We start from the raw sequence: 24,284 nt of genomic DNA on the forward strand, positions 1-24,284 counted from the left end.
AATGACTGACGTTTTGCACAAAATACTACAGCACTGTGCTGCTGTGATGTGTTCCCAGAGAACAAATTTGTGCATGTGTGCGCAGTCACAGATTGGCGTCATCATGGCGTCAACTGTCAATTCTCATTCACAAATAAACCTTCATCACGGTAGAAGCTCACAGGCTACCGGTATATACAATCCCTGACAAAAAGTCTTGTCGCTTATCCATTTTGTAGAAACAATTGCTGATAACCTGACTTTTAATTATTTAATTGGTTTCAGAAATGCCTCATATGAAAGCTAAGACCCTCCCAAATGATGTTGGCTGTATAAAAATATATATGTTTCACTGAAAAAAGATTGATCATTTAATGAAGACATAAAGGTCAAATTTTGGCAAGACAAAAGTTTTGTCGCCAACAGAAGGTAGTGTGAAAATTGTACAAAAAACGTACTGCAAATACAAAAATATGTTACATAACATAAGCAAATTAAGTAGTTGTGCTGTGAGATCCAAATTTAATATTTTGTATGACTTCCAAAGGCTTGAAGGACTGCATCCATGCAGTTCGGCAAAGATTCATACAATTTATTGATGAAGTCATCAGGAACATCAAAGAAAGCAGTCTTGCATGCCTCCCAGAGCTCATCAACATTCTTGGGTTTCGTCTTCCGTGCTTCCTCTTTCATCCTACCCAAGACATGCTCAATGATGTTCATGTCTGGTGACTGGGCTGGCCAGTCCTGAAGGATCTTGATTGAAGTATGCGATGGAGCACCATCCTGCTGCAGAATTTGTCCCTTTTTATGGTTAGGAATGTAAGAGGCAGCTAAGATTTGTCGATATTTCAGACTATTTATGTTGCCTTTCACCCTGCAGATCTCTCGCACACCCCCATACTAGATGTAACCCCAGACCATGATTTTGCCACCACCAAACTTCACTGTTTTGTGGCAAAAGGGGGATTTTTCAGATGAATCTTCCATTGAATTACACCACAGTCGCCGCAAATATTGCAGGAGACCCACTGGAGCCGTCATGGATCCGAGATTTACTCAGAAAACAGCGACAAGACTTTTGTCAGGGACTGTACACTTACTACATTTACCTTTCAGTAACTGCTGACCTCCGTCAGAGCGTTGTACTGGTGTGATCTGTAAAATCCCGTTTGGTGTCGCATCGTTGCGCTGCCGATGACTGTAAACTTTTATAGCAATGTTTGATTTTGCCTTGGCTACCGGTGCTCTCTAATAGGGTAGCTGTCCGTGAGCTAAGCCATGCTCTGCATTATGGGAAATGTAGTTTTAAACTGCTGCGTTTGGAAACGTACTGGTGGACACACTGCTGAAGTTTGTGCAAAGTCTTTATGGCCAGGTGTCCTAATATATTATTGGTTAACAAGTTGGGAAAGAGTGCACAAGTTTGAGTGTGTGGTGGTGTTGGTGGTAGCAATGGGGGATTTCCCAGTCTGCCCTACCATACAACTGCCAGTACATCTATCCTTGAAGTCTACAACACTTGTGCTTTGCTCAGACAGGGTCCTGCACCTCTTTTTGTAAATTACACCTTAGCTCAGGTCGTACCCAGACAAGCAGAAGCCATAGTTTTTCCTTTCAATTTTCATCAATGAACAAGCTTTCTTTACTCCTCGTCCATGCAGGTGGCCAAGTTGGAGTATGTCAAAAGAAGACCCAGGCTGAAAGAAGTCTTCGTGCGGTTAGAAGACCACCTGGAGTGCGATTGCACGTCGCAGCATCACATCGTGGAGCACTCCAATTCTGAAACAGGTAATTTGAAGCGCTTCTATCAATGTCTTCGGTTTAGCATGTACAGTGGGGCAAATAAGTATTTAGTCAACCACTAATTGTGCAAGTTCTCCCACTTGAAAAGATTAGAAGAGGCCTGTAATTGTCAACATGGGTAAGCTTTTCACACACTGTTGCTGGTATTTTGGCCCATTCCTCCATGCAGATCTCCTATAGAGCAGTGATGTTTTGAGGCTGTCGTTGGGCAACACAGACTTTCAACTCCCTCCACAGATTTTCTATGGGGTTGAGATCTGGAGACTGGCTAGGCCACTCCAGAACCTTGAAATGCTTCTTACGAAGCCCCTCCTTTGTTGCCCTGGCTGTGTGTTTGGGATCATTGTCATGCTGAAAGACCCAGCCACGTCTCATCTTCAATGCCCTTGCTGATGGAAGGACATTTTCACTCAAAATCTCTCGATACATGGCCCCATTCATTCTTTCCTTTACACAGGTCCGTCGTCCTGGTCCCTTTGCAGAAAAACAGCCCCAAAGCATGATGTTTCCACCCCCATGCTTCACAGTGGGTATGGTGTTCTTCAGATGCAATTCAGTATTCTTTCTCCTCCAAACACGAGAACCTGTGTTTCTACCAAAAAGTTCTATTTTGGTTTTATCTGACCATAACACATTCTCCCAGTCCTCTTCTGGATCATCCAATTGTTCTCTAGTGAACCGCAGACGGGCCTGGACGTGTACTTTCTTCAGCAGGGGGACACGTCTGGCAGTGCAGGATTTGAGTCCCTGGTGATACATTGTGTTACTCATAGTAGCCTTTGTTACTGTAGTCCCAGCTCTCTGTAGGTCATTCACTTGGTCCCCCCGTGTGGTTCTGGGACTTTTGCTCACCGTTCTTGTTATCATTTTGATGCCACGGGGTGAGATCTTGCATGGAGTCCCAGATCGAGGGAGATTGTCAGTGGTCTTGTATGTCTTCCATTTTCTAATAATTGCTCCCACAGTTGATTTCTTTACACCAAGCGTTTTACCTATAGCAGATTCAGTCTTCCCAGCCTGGTGCAGGTCTACAATTTTGTCTCTGGTGTCCTTCAACAGCTCTTTGGTCTTGGCCATAGTGGAGTTTGGAGTGTGACTGACTGAGATTGTGGACAGGTGTCTTTTATACCGATAATGAGTTAAAACAGGTGCCATGAATACAGGTAACGAGTGGCGCCTCGTTAGACCTCGTTAGAAGAAGTTAGACCTCTTTGACACCCAGAAATCTTGCTTGTTTGTAGGTGACCAAATACTTATTTTCCACTCTAATTTGGAAATAAATTCTTTAAAAATCAAACAATGTGATTTTCTTTTTTTTTTCCCCCACATTCTGTCTCTCATGGTTGAGGTTTACCCATGTTGACTCTCTAATCTTTTGAAGTAGGAGAACTTGCACAGTTGGTGGTTGACTAAATACTTATTTGCCCCACTTTACGTAGCGTCCATGCACTGTAGGTATGCATCCACTAAGATGCCTTTGTGTTGTTTGGTTGAAACACCATCAGACCAAAGTACATATGAGAGCTCTCTCAGTGTGAAAGTACCCTAAGAAAGTTTTTTCACAGCACAAAGTCTTGCCTTTATCCCTTCCTAATCATCCTTTCCTGCACTCTTGCTCCATGTTTCCTTTCCTTTCCTTTCCTCTTGTCTGGCTTGCCTCTCTCTCTGCACCCGTTGACCTTATCCCAAGCGGGCCAAGACACCTGTTAGGTGGCCAGCCGCCTGTTACAACACAGCAACGGATCTAACTCCAGGCCCGAGGGCCAGATTTGGCCCGCGAAAGCGAACGAAAAATTCCTAAAGCCCTTTTTCAATATCAATTGAAACGTATCTGAATAAACATTCAGAGTCTACATATATTACGATACGATGAGGCGGTTATGTATGTACTATGTATATAAGTCTTAACGGCTCTCTGAAGGAGCCAGAAATGAGTTTGACTCTCCTGTCGTAAATCGTCTGGCGTGTGTTGACGCAGGATGTCCAAAGGCTGCTTGGCATGACACCAGCTCAAAAAAATCCCTCCACCCTTTTCTTCCTCCCTTCAACTGCTGCCTTGATCTGAAGCCTTTCTCTCCCCGGGAGCAGATAAGTGCTACGATAAGGCATCTGAAGTATTTATTAGTGTCATAGCTTTTGCGCTGGCTGCTTCTATCCCAGGGCTCTTACTGTATCATAAAGGCGTGCTTCTTTTGCCTTTTTACCCCCGCTCCTAACCCAGCCTCCTCGACTTTGTGCTTTCAGGCCACCGTATGGCAAAAGGTAAAAAAAGGAAATCTAAAAAGCTAAAGGCCCTCAAGGATTTATTGGCGACATAACGCAAGTCGCACCCATTGCGCCCCCTTACCCCTCCAACCCTCCCTCTCAATGGAACTCTGTGAAGGGAACAGGTAGGCGTCCTTTCGCTACGCGGCCGCCAATCGCTACGGCGCCACCAATCACACGGCTTGGAGGAGAGCGCCTCCGTCACAATGATGCTGCATGCACGCACTGATTGGGGGCATGCGCGCGCAGTTTGCGTCACTGTTGCTTGCGGATGCGGTTTGTGAGAAATTGTTGTCAATTTTTACTGTGCGAATTGGAACTCAAACGGTAGGATTACGGGAAGGTGTCAGAACGCCATTTTCATACGAGCATGTTGAGGAATTCTACAATCAAAGGGTTTGGAACTGCCTTTGGTGATACAATAATAGGGGCATTTTCTTCACGTTTGTAAATTCAATCAAATGAATCATTAAATTAAAATAATACATTAAAATGAATGTAAAAATATAATTATAATCAATTTATTTTAATTTGTATTCATGTATTTATTTATAATTTATAAAATTATACACGAAAGGTCCTATGTTTATTTCCATTACACTAATTTTGTTATATACTAGAGAAGGCATTTTTGGAAATTACTTTTAGTACATACTAAGGGTCCCCAAGTCTGGTCCTCTAGGCGCCTATCGAGTCTGTTTTCCATGTTTCCATGCTTTAAAACATCCTGAATCAAATAATCAGAATCGTTACCAATGATTAATCCAAACATAATTAACAGATTCATTGATTAATAGAATAATTGTTTCTTTGCAGCCCCACCATATCTTGTATATGATCTTTATCCATATAAATATGTACACACAAACGCATATTAGAGAAACATAGATAAACTAGAGTGGCCAAATTCAAAGCATCGCCATATTTAGTAGAGTGGGCACTCTCTTTGAGAATGAAACACATTATCTCGAAATATTTTTTGACCTCCTTGACCTTTGACCCCCAAAATTTAATCGCCTCTTCTGTTTCGTATTACACACATTGACCTCTGTGAACTTTAACCTCATTACCCCCAAATTTAATCACCTCTTCTGTTTTATAATACAAACATATCCCTCAAGTTTAATAATAATCTTTTATTCATTTTTGAGTTTTTGCAAAATTCCTTTTTTGACCTCTGTGACCTTTGACCTCATTATCCCCAAATTTAATCACCTCTTCTGATTCATAATACAAAGATATCCTGCAGGTTTAAAAATAACGACCCCTTTTTTCGTTCTTTAGTTATCCCAAAATTCATTTTTTGACCTTTGACCCAAATTGTAATAACCTTTCCTGTTTCATTATACAAACATATCCGTCAAGTTTTATAATCTCCTTTATTCATTTTTGAGTTATCGCAAAATTCCTTTTAGGACCTCTGCGACCTTTGACCTCTTTACCGCAAATTGTAATAACCTCTCCTGTTTCATAATACAAACATATCCCTCAAGTTTTATAATAATCTCCTTTATTCATTTTGGAGTTATCGCAAAATTCCTTATATGTCCCCTGCAATATTTGACCGCATTATCCCAAAATTGGAATCACCTCTTGTGTTTCATAATATAAGCATATCCTATAAATTTGCTCATAACCTTTATTTGTTCTTGAGTTAGCGCAAAATTCCTTTTTTGACCTCTGTGACCTTTGACCTCATTATTCCAAAATTGTGACCTTTGACCTCATTATTTCTAAATTGGAATCACCTGGAATTGGAATGAACCTTCTGGTTCATAATACAAACATATCATGCAAATTTAATAGTAACCCCTGTATTAGTTCTTGAATTATCGCAAAATTCCTTTTATGTCCTCACTGATCTTTGACCTAACTATCCCAAAATTGGAATTACCTCTTGTGTTTCATAATACAAGCATATCCTATAAATTATCACAACCCCTTTATTCGTTCTTGAGTTATCGCAAAATTGCTTTTTTGAACTCTGTGACCTTTGACCTCATTTTCCCAAAATTTGGAATCACCTCTTAAGTTTCATAATGCAAAAATATCATGCAAACTTAATAGTAACCCCCTGTATTATTTCTTGAGTTATCGCAAAATTCCTTTTATGTCCTCTGTGATCTTTGACCACATTATACCGAAATTGGAATCACCTCGTGTTTTATAATACAAGCATATCCTATAAATTTGCTCATAACACCTTTATTCGTTCTTGAGTTATCGCAAAATTCATTTTTTGACCTCTGTGACCTCTTATTATCCCAAAATTTGAATCACGTCGTATGCTTCAAAATACAAAAATATCATGCAAATTTAATAGTAAGCCCTTTTATTCGTTCTCAAGTTATCGCAAAATTCCTTATGTGACCTCTGTGACCTTTGACTTCATTACCCCCAAATTTAATCACCTCTTCTGTTCCATAATCTAAACATATCCAGCAAATTTCGTTCATTCGGGTGTTATCGCAAAATTCATTTTTTGAACTCTGTGACCTTTGACCTCATTACCCCAAAATGTAAGCCCTTCTTCTGTTTAACAATACAAACATATCCTGCAAATTTGATCATAACCCCTGTATTAGTCCTATAGTCATCTTGAACACAAAAACAAACAAACAAACAATGAGTTTATTTCCAAATTTTGACCCAAGTTGTTGCCCAAATTACAAGCGTTTGAGTTCCAATGGTCCACTGTATCAACCCAACACTGATGGAGACCTCAGTGATCAACAAGCATGCAAGAATGAATGCACACAGGGCACTAAAAGTCATAAAAATCATGATTCCCTCCCTTTTTTTGGCTCTTCTAACCATCCTCTCTGTTATTTCTCCCCACAGTGGACGTAAGGTGAGGACGTCACCTCGGCTCATCGTCATAAAACTGAACTTTTTCCCCTTCGGGACTGATGAACAGAAGAAATAGTGATGCCAAAGGTGCTTTTTTTTCTTAATAAAAAAAATGATAATAAGACTACCCAGTGATGAAGAGGAGCGAACAACACAAAGGGAATTCCGTGTTTTGGACGCTAAAGTGGCTGGATGACAAAACGCGCGCGGGACGACAGACGGGACGTCGCCGCGTATGTACAGAGCGGGCGCTCCTTACAAACTATTTATGTGGACACTCCAAAGGATCCATCCGGTTTTCACTCTTGTCTATTATTACTGACAGTGTATCGAGTTTTGTGTACGCTTTGGAGTGGCGCCACGTGGGAAAAGCCAGTTGCAGAAAGATGCTTTATTTTTGTTATGAAATATATTACGCTTACTTTTCAATGCTTATTGAATGTCTGTATTTAATCCAGTCGATACGCGTCCGACGAATGATCACGTTTCGCCGACGTCAACGGCGATAGGCGTCTGATCAGGGACGCGGATCGGACGTCAATCGCCGTCGACGAGTTCGTGGGCGAGAAATATGCGGACGCTATCGGTAATGTAAACAGAGAGGAGTTATTTTTCACTGTCGTGCTGATAAGGATGCCCACCCAGTCTGCTGTAACACACGTAAACACGCAAAGAGCAAAGTCCACCACCTTAAAGAGTGAATGAATAAGCAGAGCATGAATGAGCTCCTTGTTCCCGGCTTTGGATGCAACCCCCTTTACACACGTCACAATGGTGGAAACTCACTGTTATTTTGCCCCTCAAAAGCAAGTGGTGGTCCAAACTAGGCATGTGCCAGTATGATATTCTGACAGTATAATAACCTTAGGCAAAAATATCACGGTTTCACGGTATCACAGTATCGCAAGAGAGAAAAAAACACCACAGGCTGTGTTATGAAAATGTTATGATGAACATAAAAGTTGTATCTAGAATTTGGAAAAAAATGTACTGTTCCCCGGAAATTTGCCCCAAAATTTTCCATTCATTTCTAATGGGAAAATTTCCCATTCACTTCCAATGGAATTTACATTGCATTAATGCCATTGAGGGCCATGCATGTGGAATCTATTGATGCTAATGTACTTGGATTCCATTGACGTCTTGGTCACTCGATGCCATTGATGTCCATGGACATCCAAATTTTTTTCCATTCATTTTCAATGGCAAAACAAAGGGAAATGACCAGATATCAATAGGATGTGTCACCTAAGCTTCCCCGATTCCATTGACGCTTATGAAGGGTGCTGCCATGGACGTCCAAATTGTCCATTCATTACTAATGGCATTTACTTTGTTTACCTCCATTGACGGGCACCTTTGTCCATTCTATTGATGCCGATGTACTTGTATTCCATTGATGCCTATTTAAGTCGATGCCATTGACGTCCATGGACTTACTAACTTACGGTTCCCCGTAAATTTGCCAAAAATTTCCCATTCATTTCTAATGGGAAAATTTCCAACTCACTTCCAATTGAATTTCCAATTGAATTTACATTGCATTGATGCCATTGACGGCCATGCATGCCGAATCTATTGATACTAATGTACTTGGATTCCATTGACGCCTATGTAAGTCGATGCCATTGACGTCCAAAATTTTTTCCATTCATTTTCAATAGCAAAAAAAAAAAAAAACAAAAAAAAAAAACAATGTCCTCAAAACAAAGGGAAATGACCAGATATCAATAGAATGTGTCGCCCAAACTTCCCCGAGACCATTGAATCTTATGGAGGGTGCTGCCATTGACGGCCATGGACGTCCAAATTTCCCATTCATTTCTTATGGCATTTACTTTGTTAAATTCCGTTGACGCGAATGTTTGTCCATTCTATTGATAGCCCTGGCCGGGGCTAAGATCTGTATCACCGCAGAGCAAAGACCCAGAGTAATTTCTCCAGAAATTGCAGTTTCTATTTATGAACAGATGTTTACAATAGCGGAAGAAAAGTAGGCTCATGTTAGAGCAGAAACTAGTTAGCCGTCTTGGAATGCTAACTAGCCACATTATCTGCCTCGTTAACAAGCTCACGTTACTATATTTTACTGCTAGACACACTTAACACGCTGGAGTTAACTCTCGTAGCTGGTAGGAAGCATTCATGACAGCATTTGCCTACCATTCATTTCGTATGAAGCAAAGGGTGATCACATAAATGTGAAACAATATTGGATGTATGGCCTCCTCTGGCAACCACGCTCCGCAAACATGTTTGACACGGCAAAAACACGCCTCCTTAAAAGTAGTTAAATTCCATTGTTTTCAGTGTAAATCTACTAGAAATGAGTGAAAATTTCTGCCAGTTCTTCAAGTAAATTTTACTCACTTAGATATCTTGAAATAAAAAAAAAAATAGCTAGCTGAAAACAAGCTTATTTTAAAGCAACACTTGTTAACTTTTCAGTTTTGGTCCATTTTAGCGACGTCGGTGGACAAAAGCGGTAGTTTTGCCTTAAGGAAGCCTGTGTCTCCCATGAGGACCAGCGTACACCCGCACAGTGCCATAAAATCATCAATCAATCAAAAAATCAATTTCACTGTTGCCGGCAGATGGATTAAACAACATTTCTTTTTCCAGCGGCTGTGTGAAGGATGAATAGTAATAAGGTAAAGAATCCAGTTGTGGCTAAACAATAGCATATGATGGTTAGCAACCGTGTGTACCCCACTGGGGCCTCACTCCAGCAAGTGAAAGTGAGCCACTGTTTGAATATCATGGTAGCCTCCTTTTTTTTTTTCCTCCTAAGACAAAACTTTTGTCTTTTTTGTTGCTCTGCCATCTTTGCCACATTGACTTCCATCTTTATAATGAACGGGGAAATGGGGCAGCCACACTCAAGGTTAATTAGTGCTGGTGAAAGCGATATAGACCCCCTCAAGATATAAAAGAGGTGTCATTCAACTCGTTGTCATTCGACATATGATCACAAATGTGATGAACATATTTTATAAAGGTTGAAAAGTTACCAAGTGTTGCTTTAAAATTAGTATTATTAGTAAAATGAGTAGATTTAATCTTTCAAAAAAAAAGACTGTCAGAAATCTTCTTAATTCATGAATAGATATTGTTCAAAACTTTGTTTGAAAGCAAATTTTCCTCAATTCAGGCTAAAAATGACCAACTTTATTTCAAGCGAGAGGAAAAAGTCGACACATTAACCTGTTAACTAGTCTTTAACACTGAAAACAAGATGGAGAAAATGATTTGACTAGATTTAAGAAAAAAAATCATCTGATTAAGACGTTATAAATTTGCAGTGTAAATGCCGGTTGGCCCTCTTCCTCTAGGCTGCGGCTGTCTCTAACTTTTCTGTAGCCGAAGTATTCCCATACCCTGCGACTTCGTTTTCTTCGATGGGGGAAAAAGTTCAGGTGTTTTACCTCCTCCAGCCACTGTGTGGCACATCTGACACTGAGCAACAACCGGAGAGGAAGGGGTGGGACACAAAAAAATTTGTTTATAACGCCGGGACGGTCTTCTTCTTTTCCTTTTTGCCTTTAGGGGTCGTCACAGCGAATCAGTTGCCTCCATCTAACCCTGTTTTGAAGCTGTGACGTTTACATACCACGGTATACCTTGAAACCGGTAACCGGCACATGCCTAGTCCTAACATGCTAGCGAGCGCGAGTGCCACACAATCAGCGGAAAGCAGACAAAGTCCAAATGAGCGAGCGAGTGGCATCAAAGGTGCTTTATTTATATGCTAGCACGTGTCTCGCCACTGTTTTTTTGTTTTTTTTTGTTTTTGCAAGCCAGACAACAAAAAATGAATAAATGAGGCCATTTTTTACAAAGAGAAAGCAAAACTTTTCTTTATTGGATAAAGACAACAGTAATCATAATTTATCTATTTATGTTCAACAATAAATGTATTTCTGCTCATGAAGTGTTTCTTGATTCTTTTGTCTTTGAGGGGATTTTAGATAGTTTTCTCAAAAATACATGAACTCCAGAGGGCCACATGAGGGTGGGTGTAAGCCATATCAAATGTTCCACCATAAAAGTTTTAAATACAGTGGGGCAAATAAGTATTTGATCAACCACTAATTGTGCAAGTTCTCCCACTTGAAAATATTAGAGAGGCCTGTAATTGTCAACATTGGTAAACCTCAACCAGAAGAGACAGAATGTGGCAAAACCCCCAGAAAATCACATTGTTTGATTTTTAAAGAATTTATTTGCAAATCATGGTGGAAAATAAGTATTTGGTCTATACCAAAAGTTCATCTCAATACTTTGTTATGTACCCTTTGTTGGCAATAACGGAGGCCAAACGTTTTCTGTAAACTCTTCACAAGCTTCGCACACACTGTTGCTGGTATTTTGGCCCATTCCTCCATGCAGATCTCCTCTAGAGCAGTGATGTTTTGGGGCAGTCGTTGGTCAACACGGACACCACCTTCTGTCCTTACAATATGAAAACCTATAAATGTTTGGGTGGTTTTAGTTAACCCTTAGATGCATAAGGGGGTCAAAAATGACCCGGTGAGGTTGTTTTCTTGAAATATCTTCGGAATGAAAAATTGTTATCAATTCGTATTCCAGGTATTCCTCAAAAAACATGTTTTTAATATAATGCCATTCAAATTTTTGATGAACTTTTTATACATTTGAAGAAATTGCCATTTTTGTATTACTACCCTAAGCTTCCACAAGTGGGTCAAAAATGACCAACATACATTTTCTATGGAATCCAATGGGAATTTTTCATTCTTATCAACGTTGGCTGTCAGGAATAAATTTACCGTAGACCACACAGACTAGGTATGTAAAAAGTGACATGCCTTAAGATTATTTTACACAGCAAGAGCTGATTCGTGTACTGTAAGTATTATGTAAATGGTAAATGGGTAAATGGACAGTACTTATACAGCGCATTTATCTGCATGGTTACCATGCCCAAAGCGCTTTACATTAGCACACATTTTACCGTTTACGCACACATTCACACACCAATTATGTCCATAGAGTATTTTGTGTGTGTCTTTCATGACTATTATTATCTATCAACAAATTAACCTACTTCTTAACTAACTAGCTAACTAAGGCTAGATTCATACCGCAGGTCCTATGGCACAATTCCGATTTTTTGTCATATGTTTTTTTTTTGGTGTACCTGTTCAGACTGCCTTTGTCCATTGCGCCTGTTCAAGTATCACACATGCGCTCTAATTCGCAGTCCAAGATGCGCAGACCAAACTGGCCCGCATGAGAGAAAACCGAGTATTGTCAGGCTTATTCTCAACCCCTTTTTTTTAAATGACTGTGGTCAAGCCCGCTCCTTCCTCAAAAGCCGTGTTCAAGCTAGGCGCTAACGCTAATGCACAGCTGCACCGCTACCGTAGCACCCTGTCTCTCTTGCTCTTTGCTGATGTTAAAGGGTATGACAACACCTGGGGAAATGCTAATATTCCATCCGCTCAGTGCTTAGTACTGAATGGTGGCGACGATGGCGGACAATTTTGTTTCTATTTTCAGCGACGAATCCGACGTAACGAACATTCTTCTAATGGTGACGAGGAGAGTTATGAACCTTTCTTTGGTGTTTTGGGTTATCAATTTGAGCCCAAACGAAAGCCAATGCAGCCTAATGAAAGGATCATTGAAGGGAGCAACCACACTGACGAAACCCTGACAACAGTTCGTGTGGGAAACACCAAATGGTATGTTTTGCATTTCTTTTTGTGAAGCTGATACACCGTGACCGCAAAATAAAGTAATGTATAGAATAATTATCATTTAATATGCTATCATCGGTTTCGCTCTGCCAACCGACACAAATATGAATGGGATTAGAGCAGGCGTCCCCAACCTTTTTTGCACCACGGACCGGTGTGATTTGTTTTTTTTTGCACGGACCGGTGTCCCACTTTTATATTCAGTTGGACTCTCAATGTTATCCAATGGTGCTAAAAAACTATTTACATCACAAACATACATGTGCATCACGGAAATGGCGTAAATTAACGCTTAACGACACGGCGAAGTAGTTAAGTGAGAGGGCTACGTGCAGTTGTTGTGTGCGCCAAACATGGCAAACGTAAGTTAATATTCCTTTCTTTAAAGAAAGTTTGTAGTGTGTACTTAGGAATGGCTGCATTCGCGGTCCTTTTTAACGTGACGCGCATGCCAACTTTGTCAGAACACCGGCAATGTACGGCAGAAAAATACAACAAATATAAAATAGCATTTGTTTTTAGCCCCGTCGCGTTAAGTGCAGGGAAAAAATACAACTCACCCGCTGAATCAGTGGGAGGGCTGAGTTTGTTTCGTTGAGACGAGATGGTCCCGAGATGGGAGAGTGAGAGAAGCTAGCATCACAAATACACGATGTTGGAAATTGTAGCACAGTTTTCAGCTTGCTCCTAGCGATGTCGGGATATTCCGAAATGACTTTAATCCAGAACTTCGGAAGAGTTGTTGTCTCAAATGTACGTTTAAGTCGCCGTGATTTGCGATCTCTACAAGCTGCTATTCCTGTTCCACAGACATGCTCGAATCACTCGATTTATTCACATACGGGTCACGAATTCACTCCTTCGCAGTTCGTGGGTCTTTAGTGATTGGGAAGTAGCATAAATTTTGTTTTCTTTGAGGTTGTAGGCACATCTTCTGGCTCGTCAGGTTCCCGTTTCCCTGTAAAATTGCAAAATTAGCCCTCTTAGCACTGACAAACTTTACTCGTTGTCTGCATAGTCCAGCTCTTTTTCTCGCGTTCGGGAACTCATGGGTACTATATTGCGACAAATGGCTATTTGTAAACAACATAGCATGACAGGTTTGAACCATTTTAGCGATTTTTTTGATCAAACACGAACGCAACTCTCTCGTCGATAAACAATGATGGCACCTGCCTCGACCTTTTGTTTCCTTGTTATGACGTCTCCGCCCCATTCGGCTGTTTCCGGAACACTTTCGGAAATGTTCATCATTTTCAATCTATTTTCGATAATTGCTCATTAATGCGATGGATTTTTTTGTTAACTTTATCAATATTTGTTATCTTGGCACATAACGGTTCTATTGATGTCTCACACCCCCCTTTGCGTTTTCATACCGTTTAATTGCTGCATGAATTTCAATTTGGGAGCCTTGACAGTTCGGACCGCAGCCACATTCTGGAAAAATGTGGCCCGGATGGGATTTTAACCACAAACGAAAAAAATCGGATTTGTGCTAGATTTACAGCTAAAATGGTCCTACAGATGTTGGACGATGTAGAGGCAGTGACGGGGTTGGACTCAAGTGTCCAAAATTTCTGATGATGAGGACCTGGTGGCAGTGGCAGTTGTCCACCTGGAAATCCAACTGAACAGGATTAATCTGACTAAATCTGATTCCACCTATGTGTCCTCTGAAGAAGAAAGTTTCCAAATCATGGCCAACAGAACAGAAGAGTTGGTAGGGCTCTTACTAGAGAGAATTACCTCCCACCAAGGGCAGAACACAGAGCCACAATATCCTCAGAAATCGGCCAGTGCCTCCGCAAGGACTTAGCACCGCTGTCTCACCAAAAAGATGCCTTGGAGCTCTTCATCATTGATGATAAAATACAAGGGAGGATGAAGTCTATTGCTGTTTTTTTTAATTTATTTATTTTTTTCAAAAAAATATTAATTGAATCCTAGATATTTCAAGCATGAAATCATTCTTTTGTGGCCCTAAATATCATACTAATTAATATACAAGTGATTATTCTTCACCAAAATGGCATAAAAACACATTAGTTGTAATATGGGTCATTTTTGACCCACTTATGGAAAAGTGTAGGGTCAAGTAACTTGTGCATCTAAGGGTTAAAGCAGACACTGTTTTTTTCATCTGTCTGATTTTGACAAAGATCAGATCACATTTGATGGTGATTTAATACAGAAATGTGAGAAATTCCAAAAGGTTCAGATACTTTTTCATTCGACTGTATTCATACTTAATATTTTTGCTTTACTTTTCACTACTGTTGACCTTTTTTGGACTTTTTCACATGACTCTTTGGTTTAAAAAAAATCACAAATTTATGTATCGGCAAAAATGAGACTTTTTCCTCATTGTTTTGGTTTTAGTGTCACCCCCAATCTCCATCATGAGTACCTCCTCCCCCTTGTGTATATGACTTCATTCATTCATTGATGCCCCATTGAGAACTTGGAATGGAGGTGCAGGAGATGGTGAGACGAAGAAAGAGAAAGCCAAGTGGACTCAGGATGTGGATAATAAGGTGGGGGGTGCATGAGCGGCGCTAAGTGGACATGCTTTCATAAACAATGCCGGAGGGGACCGAGAGGCAGACGAGGTGTAAAGAGGGTTAGTGAATGGACCCTGTGTGTTTGAGTGTTCAAAGGCGCTCCCTCAGTGCCAAACTGGAATTTTAGTCCGACTTGACTGGTGAAATGATCGGGTGAGTCCCCGTAATACAAGGACGGGGTCAGAGTTGAGGGCTCGGCAGGGGTCATCGGTGGTGTAAAGATTTCATTCTCAGTTTGTGTTGACTATAAACACGTGACGGAACCACCTTGCTTCTCATGCAGGTAGCAGAATTCCCGTGGAAAATTTTGGAAGTGAATTTAAAAAAAAAATCTAATGTCCTCACATAGCTTTTATGATGGTGAGTTTTCTTTCTTTCTTTCTTTTTTTTTTTTTTTTTTAAATTAATCGAGGAACAAATTTCAATTTTTCCTTGAATAAAAAAAATCCTGCACTCCAAATTTTACTTTATTTACATAATGTTTTAAATAATAGTCAACATTATGGTTTTTAAAATCCTAAAACTAATTGTCTACATGTTATTACTGAAAATAAAATGATTTTTAATCCAAGAAAAATAATCCTGTTTTGCATACAATTTCCAAACTTTTTAAAAAATAGTTAATATTACGTTATATTTTCTAAAATGCCAAAACAAATTGCAAACATTTTTATTACTAAAAATAAAATGTTTTTTAATCTTAAAAAAAAAATCTTGTTTTGCATACTTTTTCCAAACCTTCAAAAAATAATACAAAAAAAATATAACAACAGTAAATATTAAATGTTATATTTTTTAAAATGCCAAAACAAATTGCAACGATTTTTATTCACGAAAACAAATTGTTTTTTACTACGAGAAAAATAATCTTGTTTTGCATATTTTTTCCGAAATTAAAAAATAAATAAATACAAATAGTAAATATCACGTTATATTTTCTAAAATCCCCCCCAAAATTGGAAACTATTTTATTACCAAAAATAAAATGTTTTTATTACCAAAAATAAAATCTTTTTTTATCCGAGAAAAATAATCTTGTTTTGCATAATTTTTCCAAACTTTTTTAAAATACTAAATATTACGTTATATTTTCTAAAATCCCTGAACAAATTGCAAGCATTTCTATTACTAAAAAGTAATTTTAAAAAATCCATGAAAAATTATTTTGTTTTGCAAACAATAAATAAAATAATAGTAAATATTGCATGTTATATTTTCTAAAATCCCAAAACAAAATTGCAAACGTTCTTATTACTAAAAATAAAATGCTTTTTAATCCAAAAATGTTTTTTAATCCGTAAAAAATAATCTTGTTTGGCATACTTTTTCCGAAACTTTTTTTAAAATACTAAATATTACGTTATATTTTCTAAAATCCCAAAAGAAATTGCAAACATTTCTATTACTAAAAAGTAATTTTAAAAAATCCATGACAAATTATTTTGTTTTGCATACAATAAATAAAATAATAGTAAATATTGCATGTTATATTTTCTAAAATCCCAAAACAAAATTGCAAACGTTCTTATTACTAAAAATAAAATGCTTTTTAATCCGTAAAAAAAACTAATCTTGTTTGGCATACTTTTTCCAAACTTTTTTAAAAATACTAAATATTACGTAGTATTTTCTAAAATCCCAAAACAAATTGCAAACATTTCTATTACTAAAAAGTAATTTTAAAAAAATCCATGAAAATTTATTTTGTTTTAGCAAACAATAAATAAAATAATAGTAAATCTAGCATATTTTCTAAAATCCCCAAACAAAATTCCAAACATTCTTATTACTAAAAATAAAATGTTTTTTTAATCCGAAAATGTTTTTTAATCCGTAAAAAATAATCTTGTTTGGCATACTTTTTCCAAACTTTTTTTTTAAAATACTAAATATTACGTTATATTTTCTAAAATCTCAAAACAAATTGCAAGCATTTCTATTACTAAAAAGTAATTTTTAAAAAATCCATGAAAATTTTTTTTTTTTTTAGCAAACAATAAATAAAATAATAGTAAATCTTGCATATTTTCTAAAATCCCAAAACAAAATTCCAAACATTCTTATTACTAAAAATAAAATGTTTTTTTAATCCGAAAATGTTTTTTAGTCCGTAAAAAATAATCTTGTTTGGCATACTTTTTCCAAACTTTTTTTTTTAAATACTAAATATTACGGTATATTTTCTAAAATCCCAAAACAAATTGCAAGCATTTCTATTACTAAAAAGTAATTTTTAAAAAATACACGAAAAATTATTTTGTTTTGTTACAATATACAAAATAATAGTAAATATTGCATATTATATTTTCTAAAATCCCAAAACAAAATTGCAAACGTTCTTATTGCTAAAAATAAAATGTTTTTTAATCCGAAAATGTTTTTTAATCCGTAAAAAATAATCTTGTTTGGCATACTTTTTCCAAACTTTTTTAAAATACTAAATATTACGTTATATTTTCTAAAATCCCAAAACAAATTGCAAACATTTCTATTACTAAAAAGTAATTTTTAAAAAAGCCATGAAAAATTATTTTGTTTTAGCAAACAATAAATAAAATAATAGTAAATCTTGCATGTTATATTTTCTAAAATCCCAAAACAAATTGCAAACGTTCTTATTACTAATAATGTTTTTTAATCCGAAAATGTTTTCTAATCCGTAAAAAAACAATCTTGCTTTGCATACTTTTCCAAAATTTTGAAAAAAAAAAAATCAGTAAATATTCGGGTTGTTCGATCATGTTTTTTTTTTGCTCCCGATCCGATCCCGATCTTTTTAGTTTGAGTATCTGCCGATCCCGATATTTCCCGATCCGATTGCTTTTTTTTTTTGCTCCCGATTCAATTCCAATCATTCCCGATAATTTTCCCCGATCATATACATTTTGCCAATGCATAAAAAAAAAAAATGAATAAAACTCAAAAGAATATATACATTCAACATACAGTACATAAATGCTGTATTTGTTTATTATGACAATAAATCCTCAAGATGGCATTGACATTATTAACATTCTTTCTGTGAGAGGGATCCACGGATAGAAAGACTTGTGACTTTGTATATTGTGACTAAATATTGCCATCTAGTGTATTTGTTGAGCTTTCAGTAAATGATACTGCAGTCATTCAACCCAAATGCATGATGGGAAATGGAACCATGACTGTGCGTAGTGCTACCAATGGATATATCTTCTCTGCGTTGGGAAATAACTTAAGGTGTTAAGAAAAAGATAAATTGCTACCTTGCTTCCCCACATTGCTTCCCATGATATTTCTAATCGTCGAGAGAAGGTAGAAAGTAAAGTAAGGCTTTAGCATATTAAAATATGGCTCCAAAGGCTGCCAAAATTCACTGTACTCATTTTACGCTGCCTTTTATCTTTCTGTAGAGGTAAAATGGTGCCATTACAGATTGAGCGCGACAATGCATGAGTGGATCGTGCAATGCATGCATTAATTGCGCAAAATATTTTAACGTGATACATTTAAAAAAAAAAACATATTACCCCCGTTATCGGGATAAATTTGATAACCCTACCTTAAGCCGAAACTAAAGACTCTGGATGAGTGTAACGTATTATGTCCGTAACGTCAAATACAATTAGAAAACGATTTAATTAAAAATATATATATATTTTAAAAAAAGGCATGGCCGATATTTTTTTGCCGAATCCGATACGTTGAAAATGACGTGATCAGACCCGATCATTTTACATGTAAAATTTTCAAAACTCCCAAAACAGATTACACACATTTTTTTCCCCAGAAAAAATCATTTGAAAAAAATCCATCGAGGAAAAAAAATTGCATTGGAAAAAAAAAATCACATTTTTTCCGGTGGTACTGCAAACTATTCTTTATTTTGAAAAGTTGTAATAATTTTTGAAAAAAATTTTTTTTACAAATAGCGGAAAATTTTTCTCATAATATTACAAGTCGTAGTCGTCTGTTTTCCTTGTATTATTGCATCTTTTTTCAAAACGCAAATGAACTTTGAAATGCTCTTGTTAAAATATCATTCTTTTGCTTATTGAATCTCAACTTGAACTAATCTAATATTTGGCATCCTTTTCCTTCTTTTCGTGGGGGTGCGTAACGGACACCCCCTTGCACGTTGCCTTGTTATGTTTCCCCCGTGGCCTCTGGCTTTTGAGGAAAGGCAGATTGGGCCTTTGAAGACCACGACAGGCGACTTGAATGTCCATGAATGCGTCTCTTTGTCCACTTTCACATTTTCACGTCCTGCCCCCCAGCCCTCCGATTGCCTCTCGTGCACATAAACGACCTCGCTAATTATGTATTTAAGGTATTTGGCTGCCGCGAAAAGGGCTTGGGCTCGCGACGGAAGGTGGGGACGCTCGGCGGGGTGGTCTCATGGTTATCATTACTGCCCGGCGTTTTGTGTAAACACTGGATTAGGGTGGCGAGGGTTGATTGAGGAGAGGCCGGCTTGGCACGGGGTTCTCCGGTTTCACTCGTGGGTGGCGGCGGAGTCTCACAAACGTTCGCCCGCGCTCACGTGACGCCGGACAGGTAAGCGTTTAAATGCAAACCAGGCCGTCGCTAATCTGGCCGCTTCATCTACCAAAGTAGCAAAGTGAATGGACCAATCAACATCTTTTCAGGGCACCAAAAGTGAAACCGGATAAAATCTTGCCAACAACAAAGGAGAAAATGACAAGTATCCAGGTTTATCTCGAAGGAAATGAAATTTTTTAAGATAGTGAAACAATAATCCTTTATAAAAGTAAACAAGTAAGATTAATATAACAAGTGATTTGTGATGTGATACTTTAAAACTAGGAAAATATGACTTTTTAACTGAACTTAACTACTTCTCTCCTAGAAGTAATATAAGTAATATTCCAATTTTTTTCTTACCATTTTCATCTAGGGAAATCAAAATGTTTGTTTGGAATATTAAACATTTTATAAACTTTTTCCCCCTGTAAATTAAAATATATAAAATGAGCTTAAACTAAAATATAGAAACGACATTTTTTGGGGGAAATTAAACTTTTTAATCACAAGCTATTTTTTCCATAAATGTTATTTTTTAAAACCAGGAAAATACAAAGAAGACAGAAATAAAAGAAATTTAAGCAATCTGGTACGCACCAGAAACTATCTGGTAAACATTAGCATTATATAGCATTTAAGCTAGCAGACGTTTGCCATGCAAGTTAGCCAATTGTTATAAAGATTAGCATTATATAGCATTTAAGCTAGTGGACTTTTGCTATGCAAGTTTGCCAATAGCGTACCACGCGAATGCTATTTTCAGACCGTGACGTCGCCATCGTAACGAAGAAGTGGAACATTATAGACACGCCCTTACATACAAACTGTTATTTCTGCTTGTTTTATCCAGTAATCTTTCAAAAAAGAACATGCAGATCAAACACTGCTGCTATGGAACTTGTAGAAACAACTCTAGACATTACGACATATGAAGCATGTTTTCTTCTAACGTTTCCCGAAACCAAAAACTCGGAGGAAAAAATGTGAAGAATGGATCAACTTCGTCTAACAGACCAGTTTAACGCCAGCAAGGTGAAGCCATTCACACTTCATACACAGTAAACATTTTGTTGGGGGCCATGGTCCTTCAGAGGACAAGGAGGTAAGCCATTTTGATATTTTTAGTTTTTTTTTAGCGTGACGTTTTGCCATGCTGCTTCTGTCTGACAATGAATGACCTAGCAAAAAAATAAAATGGTATCTGACTGCCACTGTTACCTTTTCAGTTGTGAAAAAACAAATTTAGTGAGGGGAAAGTGTAAATAATTTATAGAATTAAAATTTCTTATTAATGAAAAAATTTAAAGTGTTCGTTGGCTGTCACTGAGTAGCATTTGCAGTCGCTACACAAAAATAGCAATGTAAATTGCCCTCAAGAACGGTCAGAGATGTAAGACAATCAGAGGATATAATATATAAGAAAGACAGGGCATATGGGGGTAAATAGTTAGTTGAAACAGGAGAATGTCAATGTCAATGGCGTAAGGCAATGCACACAAGAAAAAGGTGTCGATAAAAAAAGCTAACTCTGGATCAGGTCTGCTCTTTTTCACTCAAGCAATCTCTTAACCGAACATTTGCATGTTCTTCCACATCTTTACCAGTGAATTTGGCACCAGGGACATCATTTTCGGACAGAATTGGTAGGTTTAGCTCAGTTAACATCTCGTTCGTACACTATTTCCATTCATTTACTATTGGGGACAAACGGGAGGTTGACCCGCCTAGCCACAATAGCTAACGTCATGAATATTAATGAGCAAAAGTGACGTGTTGCTTGCGATACGCCGTTGTTGAAAACATTAGCTTTATATAGCATTTAAGCTAGCGGACTTATGCTATGCAAGTTAGCCAATTGTTGTAAAGATTAGCATTATATAGCATTTAAGTTAGAGGACTTTTGCTATGCGAGCAAGCCAGTTGTTGTAAACATTAGCATTATATAGCATTTAAGCTAGCGTTTTTTTTCCTATGCAAGTTAGCCAATTGATGAAAAAGATTTGCACTATATAGCATTTAAGTTAGAGGACTTTTGCTATGCAAGTTAGCCAATTGTTGTTGTTGAGGTGGTTGCAGCTCAACGTTGCATTCGTAGGAAGAATTGACGGAGAATGAGTTGTCTTTTAGCCAAAACTTGGCGTGTTTAATTTCCACTGACATGCGGATACATCCTCTCTCATTGCTGTCTTCACAGGCAATCCCCAAAATCAAAGTCATCAAAGTCAAACACAAAGAAGTAATAAATGGAGCACTTTAGACAATTAAGTCCCATCCTGCCATCTTGTGGCGAAAAGATAATATGTCAATAATAACACGCAATAGGAACATTATTTCCACATCAACTGAGGACACATTTATGAATACAAAACATTTCCTCCACCATTTCGCTTAACAGTTGTAAACAGTAGCATTATATAGCATTTAAGCTAGCTGACATTTGCAATGCAAGTTACCCAATTGTCGTAGAGATTAGCATTATATAGCATTTAAGCTAGCGGATTTTTTTCTGTGCAAGTTAGCCAATTGTTGTAACGATTAGCATTTTATAGCATTTAGTTAGAGGACTTTTGCGATGCAATTAAGTCAATTGTTGTAAATATTAGCATTATATAGCATTTAAGCTAGCGGACGTTTGCTTAGTTTGTAAGTTTGCAACAATTGGCTAACTTGAATAGCAAAAGTCCACTATTTAAATGCTATATAATGCTAATGTTTACCAGATAGTTTCTGGTGTGCATCAGATTGCTTAAATTAATTTTATTTCTGTCGACTGTCGATGTCCCTTTAGGGGCTCGTTAAAAATATGACTTTTTAACCAGCAAATATATATTTTTTTTAATTGTTGGAGAATTTAAAAAAAAAATGTAAACAAAGATTTTATTATATATATATATATATATATATATATATATATATATATATATATATATATATATATATACATACACACATATATATATATATATATATATATATATATATATATATACATACACACACATATATATATATATATATATATATATATACATATATATATATATATATATATTATTTTTTTTATTTTTTATTTTTTTTTTATCGAGAAAAAATATGAAAAATATTCCAACATTTTCTCTTAATTCAATCTAAAAACATCAAAATATTTGTTTTTGATAGTTAAACCTTCTAAACATTTTGTCTCCTAAATGAAAATATCTAAAACTAAGTAAATAAAAATCTAGAAACAAACAAATTTAAAGCTTGGGACTTTTTAATAACAAAATACTTTTTCCCTAGGAAATTTAAGAAATCATCTTAAAAATTAGAGATGTCCCCCGATCGATCGGGTCCGATCACGTCATTTTCAAAGCATCGGAATCGGCAAAATAATATCGGACATGCCTTTTTTTTAGTAATTTTTTTTTTTTAATTAAATCGTTTTCTAATTGTATTTAACATTACAGACATAATATGTTACACTCATCCAGAGTCTTTAGTTTAGGCTTAAGGTAGGGTTATCAAATTTAACCCATTAACGGCGATAGTTATTTTTTTTTAAATGACCACGTTCAAATAATTAACGCAATTAACACATGCGCTGCACGACCCACTCACGCATTGTCGCGATATTTTAGTGAAGAAATAGTTCAATTTCCACCTATCCTTGAAGCGTCGGCCGTCACAGTCAACTTTTTTCTTGTTGATTGTCGCCATTTTAGAAAATTGGAAGTAGAGGGTCACACGGAGTAATGTTGCTTAGCCCTTAAATACCTGCAACATGAAGCAATTATCAGAGAATCCCAAAATTTGAAAAATAAGGTCCTATTGAAACCTTTTTTTCAAATTTGTGAAAAGAAAAGTCAAAATGAATATGTGTAATAAGCGCTCTAATATCTATAACTAAAGAAGTCCGATCACATCATTTTCAAAGTATCGGAATCGGCAAAAAAATATCGAACATGCCTTTTTTAAATACATATATATATATATGTATATATATATATATATATATATATGTAAATATATATATTTTTAATTACATCGTTTTCTAATTGTATTTCACGTTACAGACAAAATGTCTTACACTAATCCAGAGTCTTTAGTTTTGGCTTAAAGTAAAGCTATCAAATTTATTGCGTTAACAGCGGTAATGAATTTTTTTTTAAATAACCACGTTCAAATAATTAACACAATTAACGCATGCGCTGCATGACCCACTCACACATTGTCGCGTTCACCCTGTAATGGCGCCGTTTTACCTATATATAGAGCTAAAAGGCAGCGTAAAATGAGTAGAGTGAGTTTTTGGCAGCCTTTCGAGCCTTTTTTAATTGGCTAAAGCCTTACAATCCCTCTCCCTACGATTAGAAATATCGTGGGAAGCAATGTGGGGTAGAAAGGTAGTAATTGATCTTTTTCTTAACACCCTATGTTATTTCCCAACGCAGAGAAGATATATCAATTGGTACCACTACGCACAGTCATGGTTGCACTTCCCATCATGCATTTGAGCAGAACAGTTAAATGGCTACAGTATCATTTACTGAAAGCTCAACAAATACACTAGATGGCAATATTTAGTCACAATATACAA

At 36.9% G+C, this 24,284-nt stretch overlaps 1 protein-coding gene across 3 annotated transcripts in view; it reads left to right on the forward strand.

Annotated features, from left to right (window-relative positions):
- Positions 1–8,597, forward strand: part of pdgfab (platelet-derived growth factor alpha polypeptide b) — a 51,022-nt gene extending 42,425 nt beyond the window's left edge. For 2 of the 3 annotated variants that reach the window (XR_009060890.1, XR_009060889.1), the window contains exons 5-7: positions 1,644–1,770; positions 4,030–4,175; positions 6,892–8,597. Coding sequence is in view for 1 of the 3 variants with exons in the window: in XM_057817612.1 (XP_057673595.1) it covers positions 1,644–1,770; positions 6,892–6,905 (141 nt within the window). In the remaining 2 variants the exon portion in view is untranslated. The remainder of the gene's footprint in view (positions 1–1,643; positions 1,771–4,029; positions 4,176–6,891) is intronic. The other variant, XM_057817612.1, reaches the window with a different exon arrangement.
- Positions 8,598–24,284: the final 15,687 nt, after the last annotated feature.

Source organism: Corythoichthys intestinalis, chromosome 16 (assembly GCF_030265065.1).
Source record: "Corythoichthys intestinalis isolate RoL2023-P3 chromosome 16, ASM3026506v1, whole genome shotgun sequence".
Lineage (NCBI taxonomy): Eukaryota > Metazoa > Chordata > Actinopteri > Syngnathiformes > Syngnathidae > Corythoichthys > Corythoichthys intestinalis.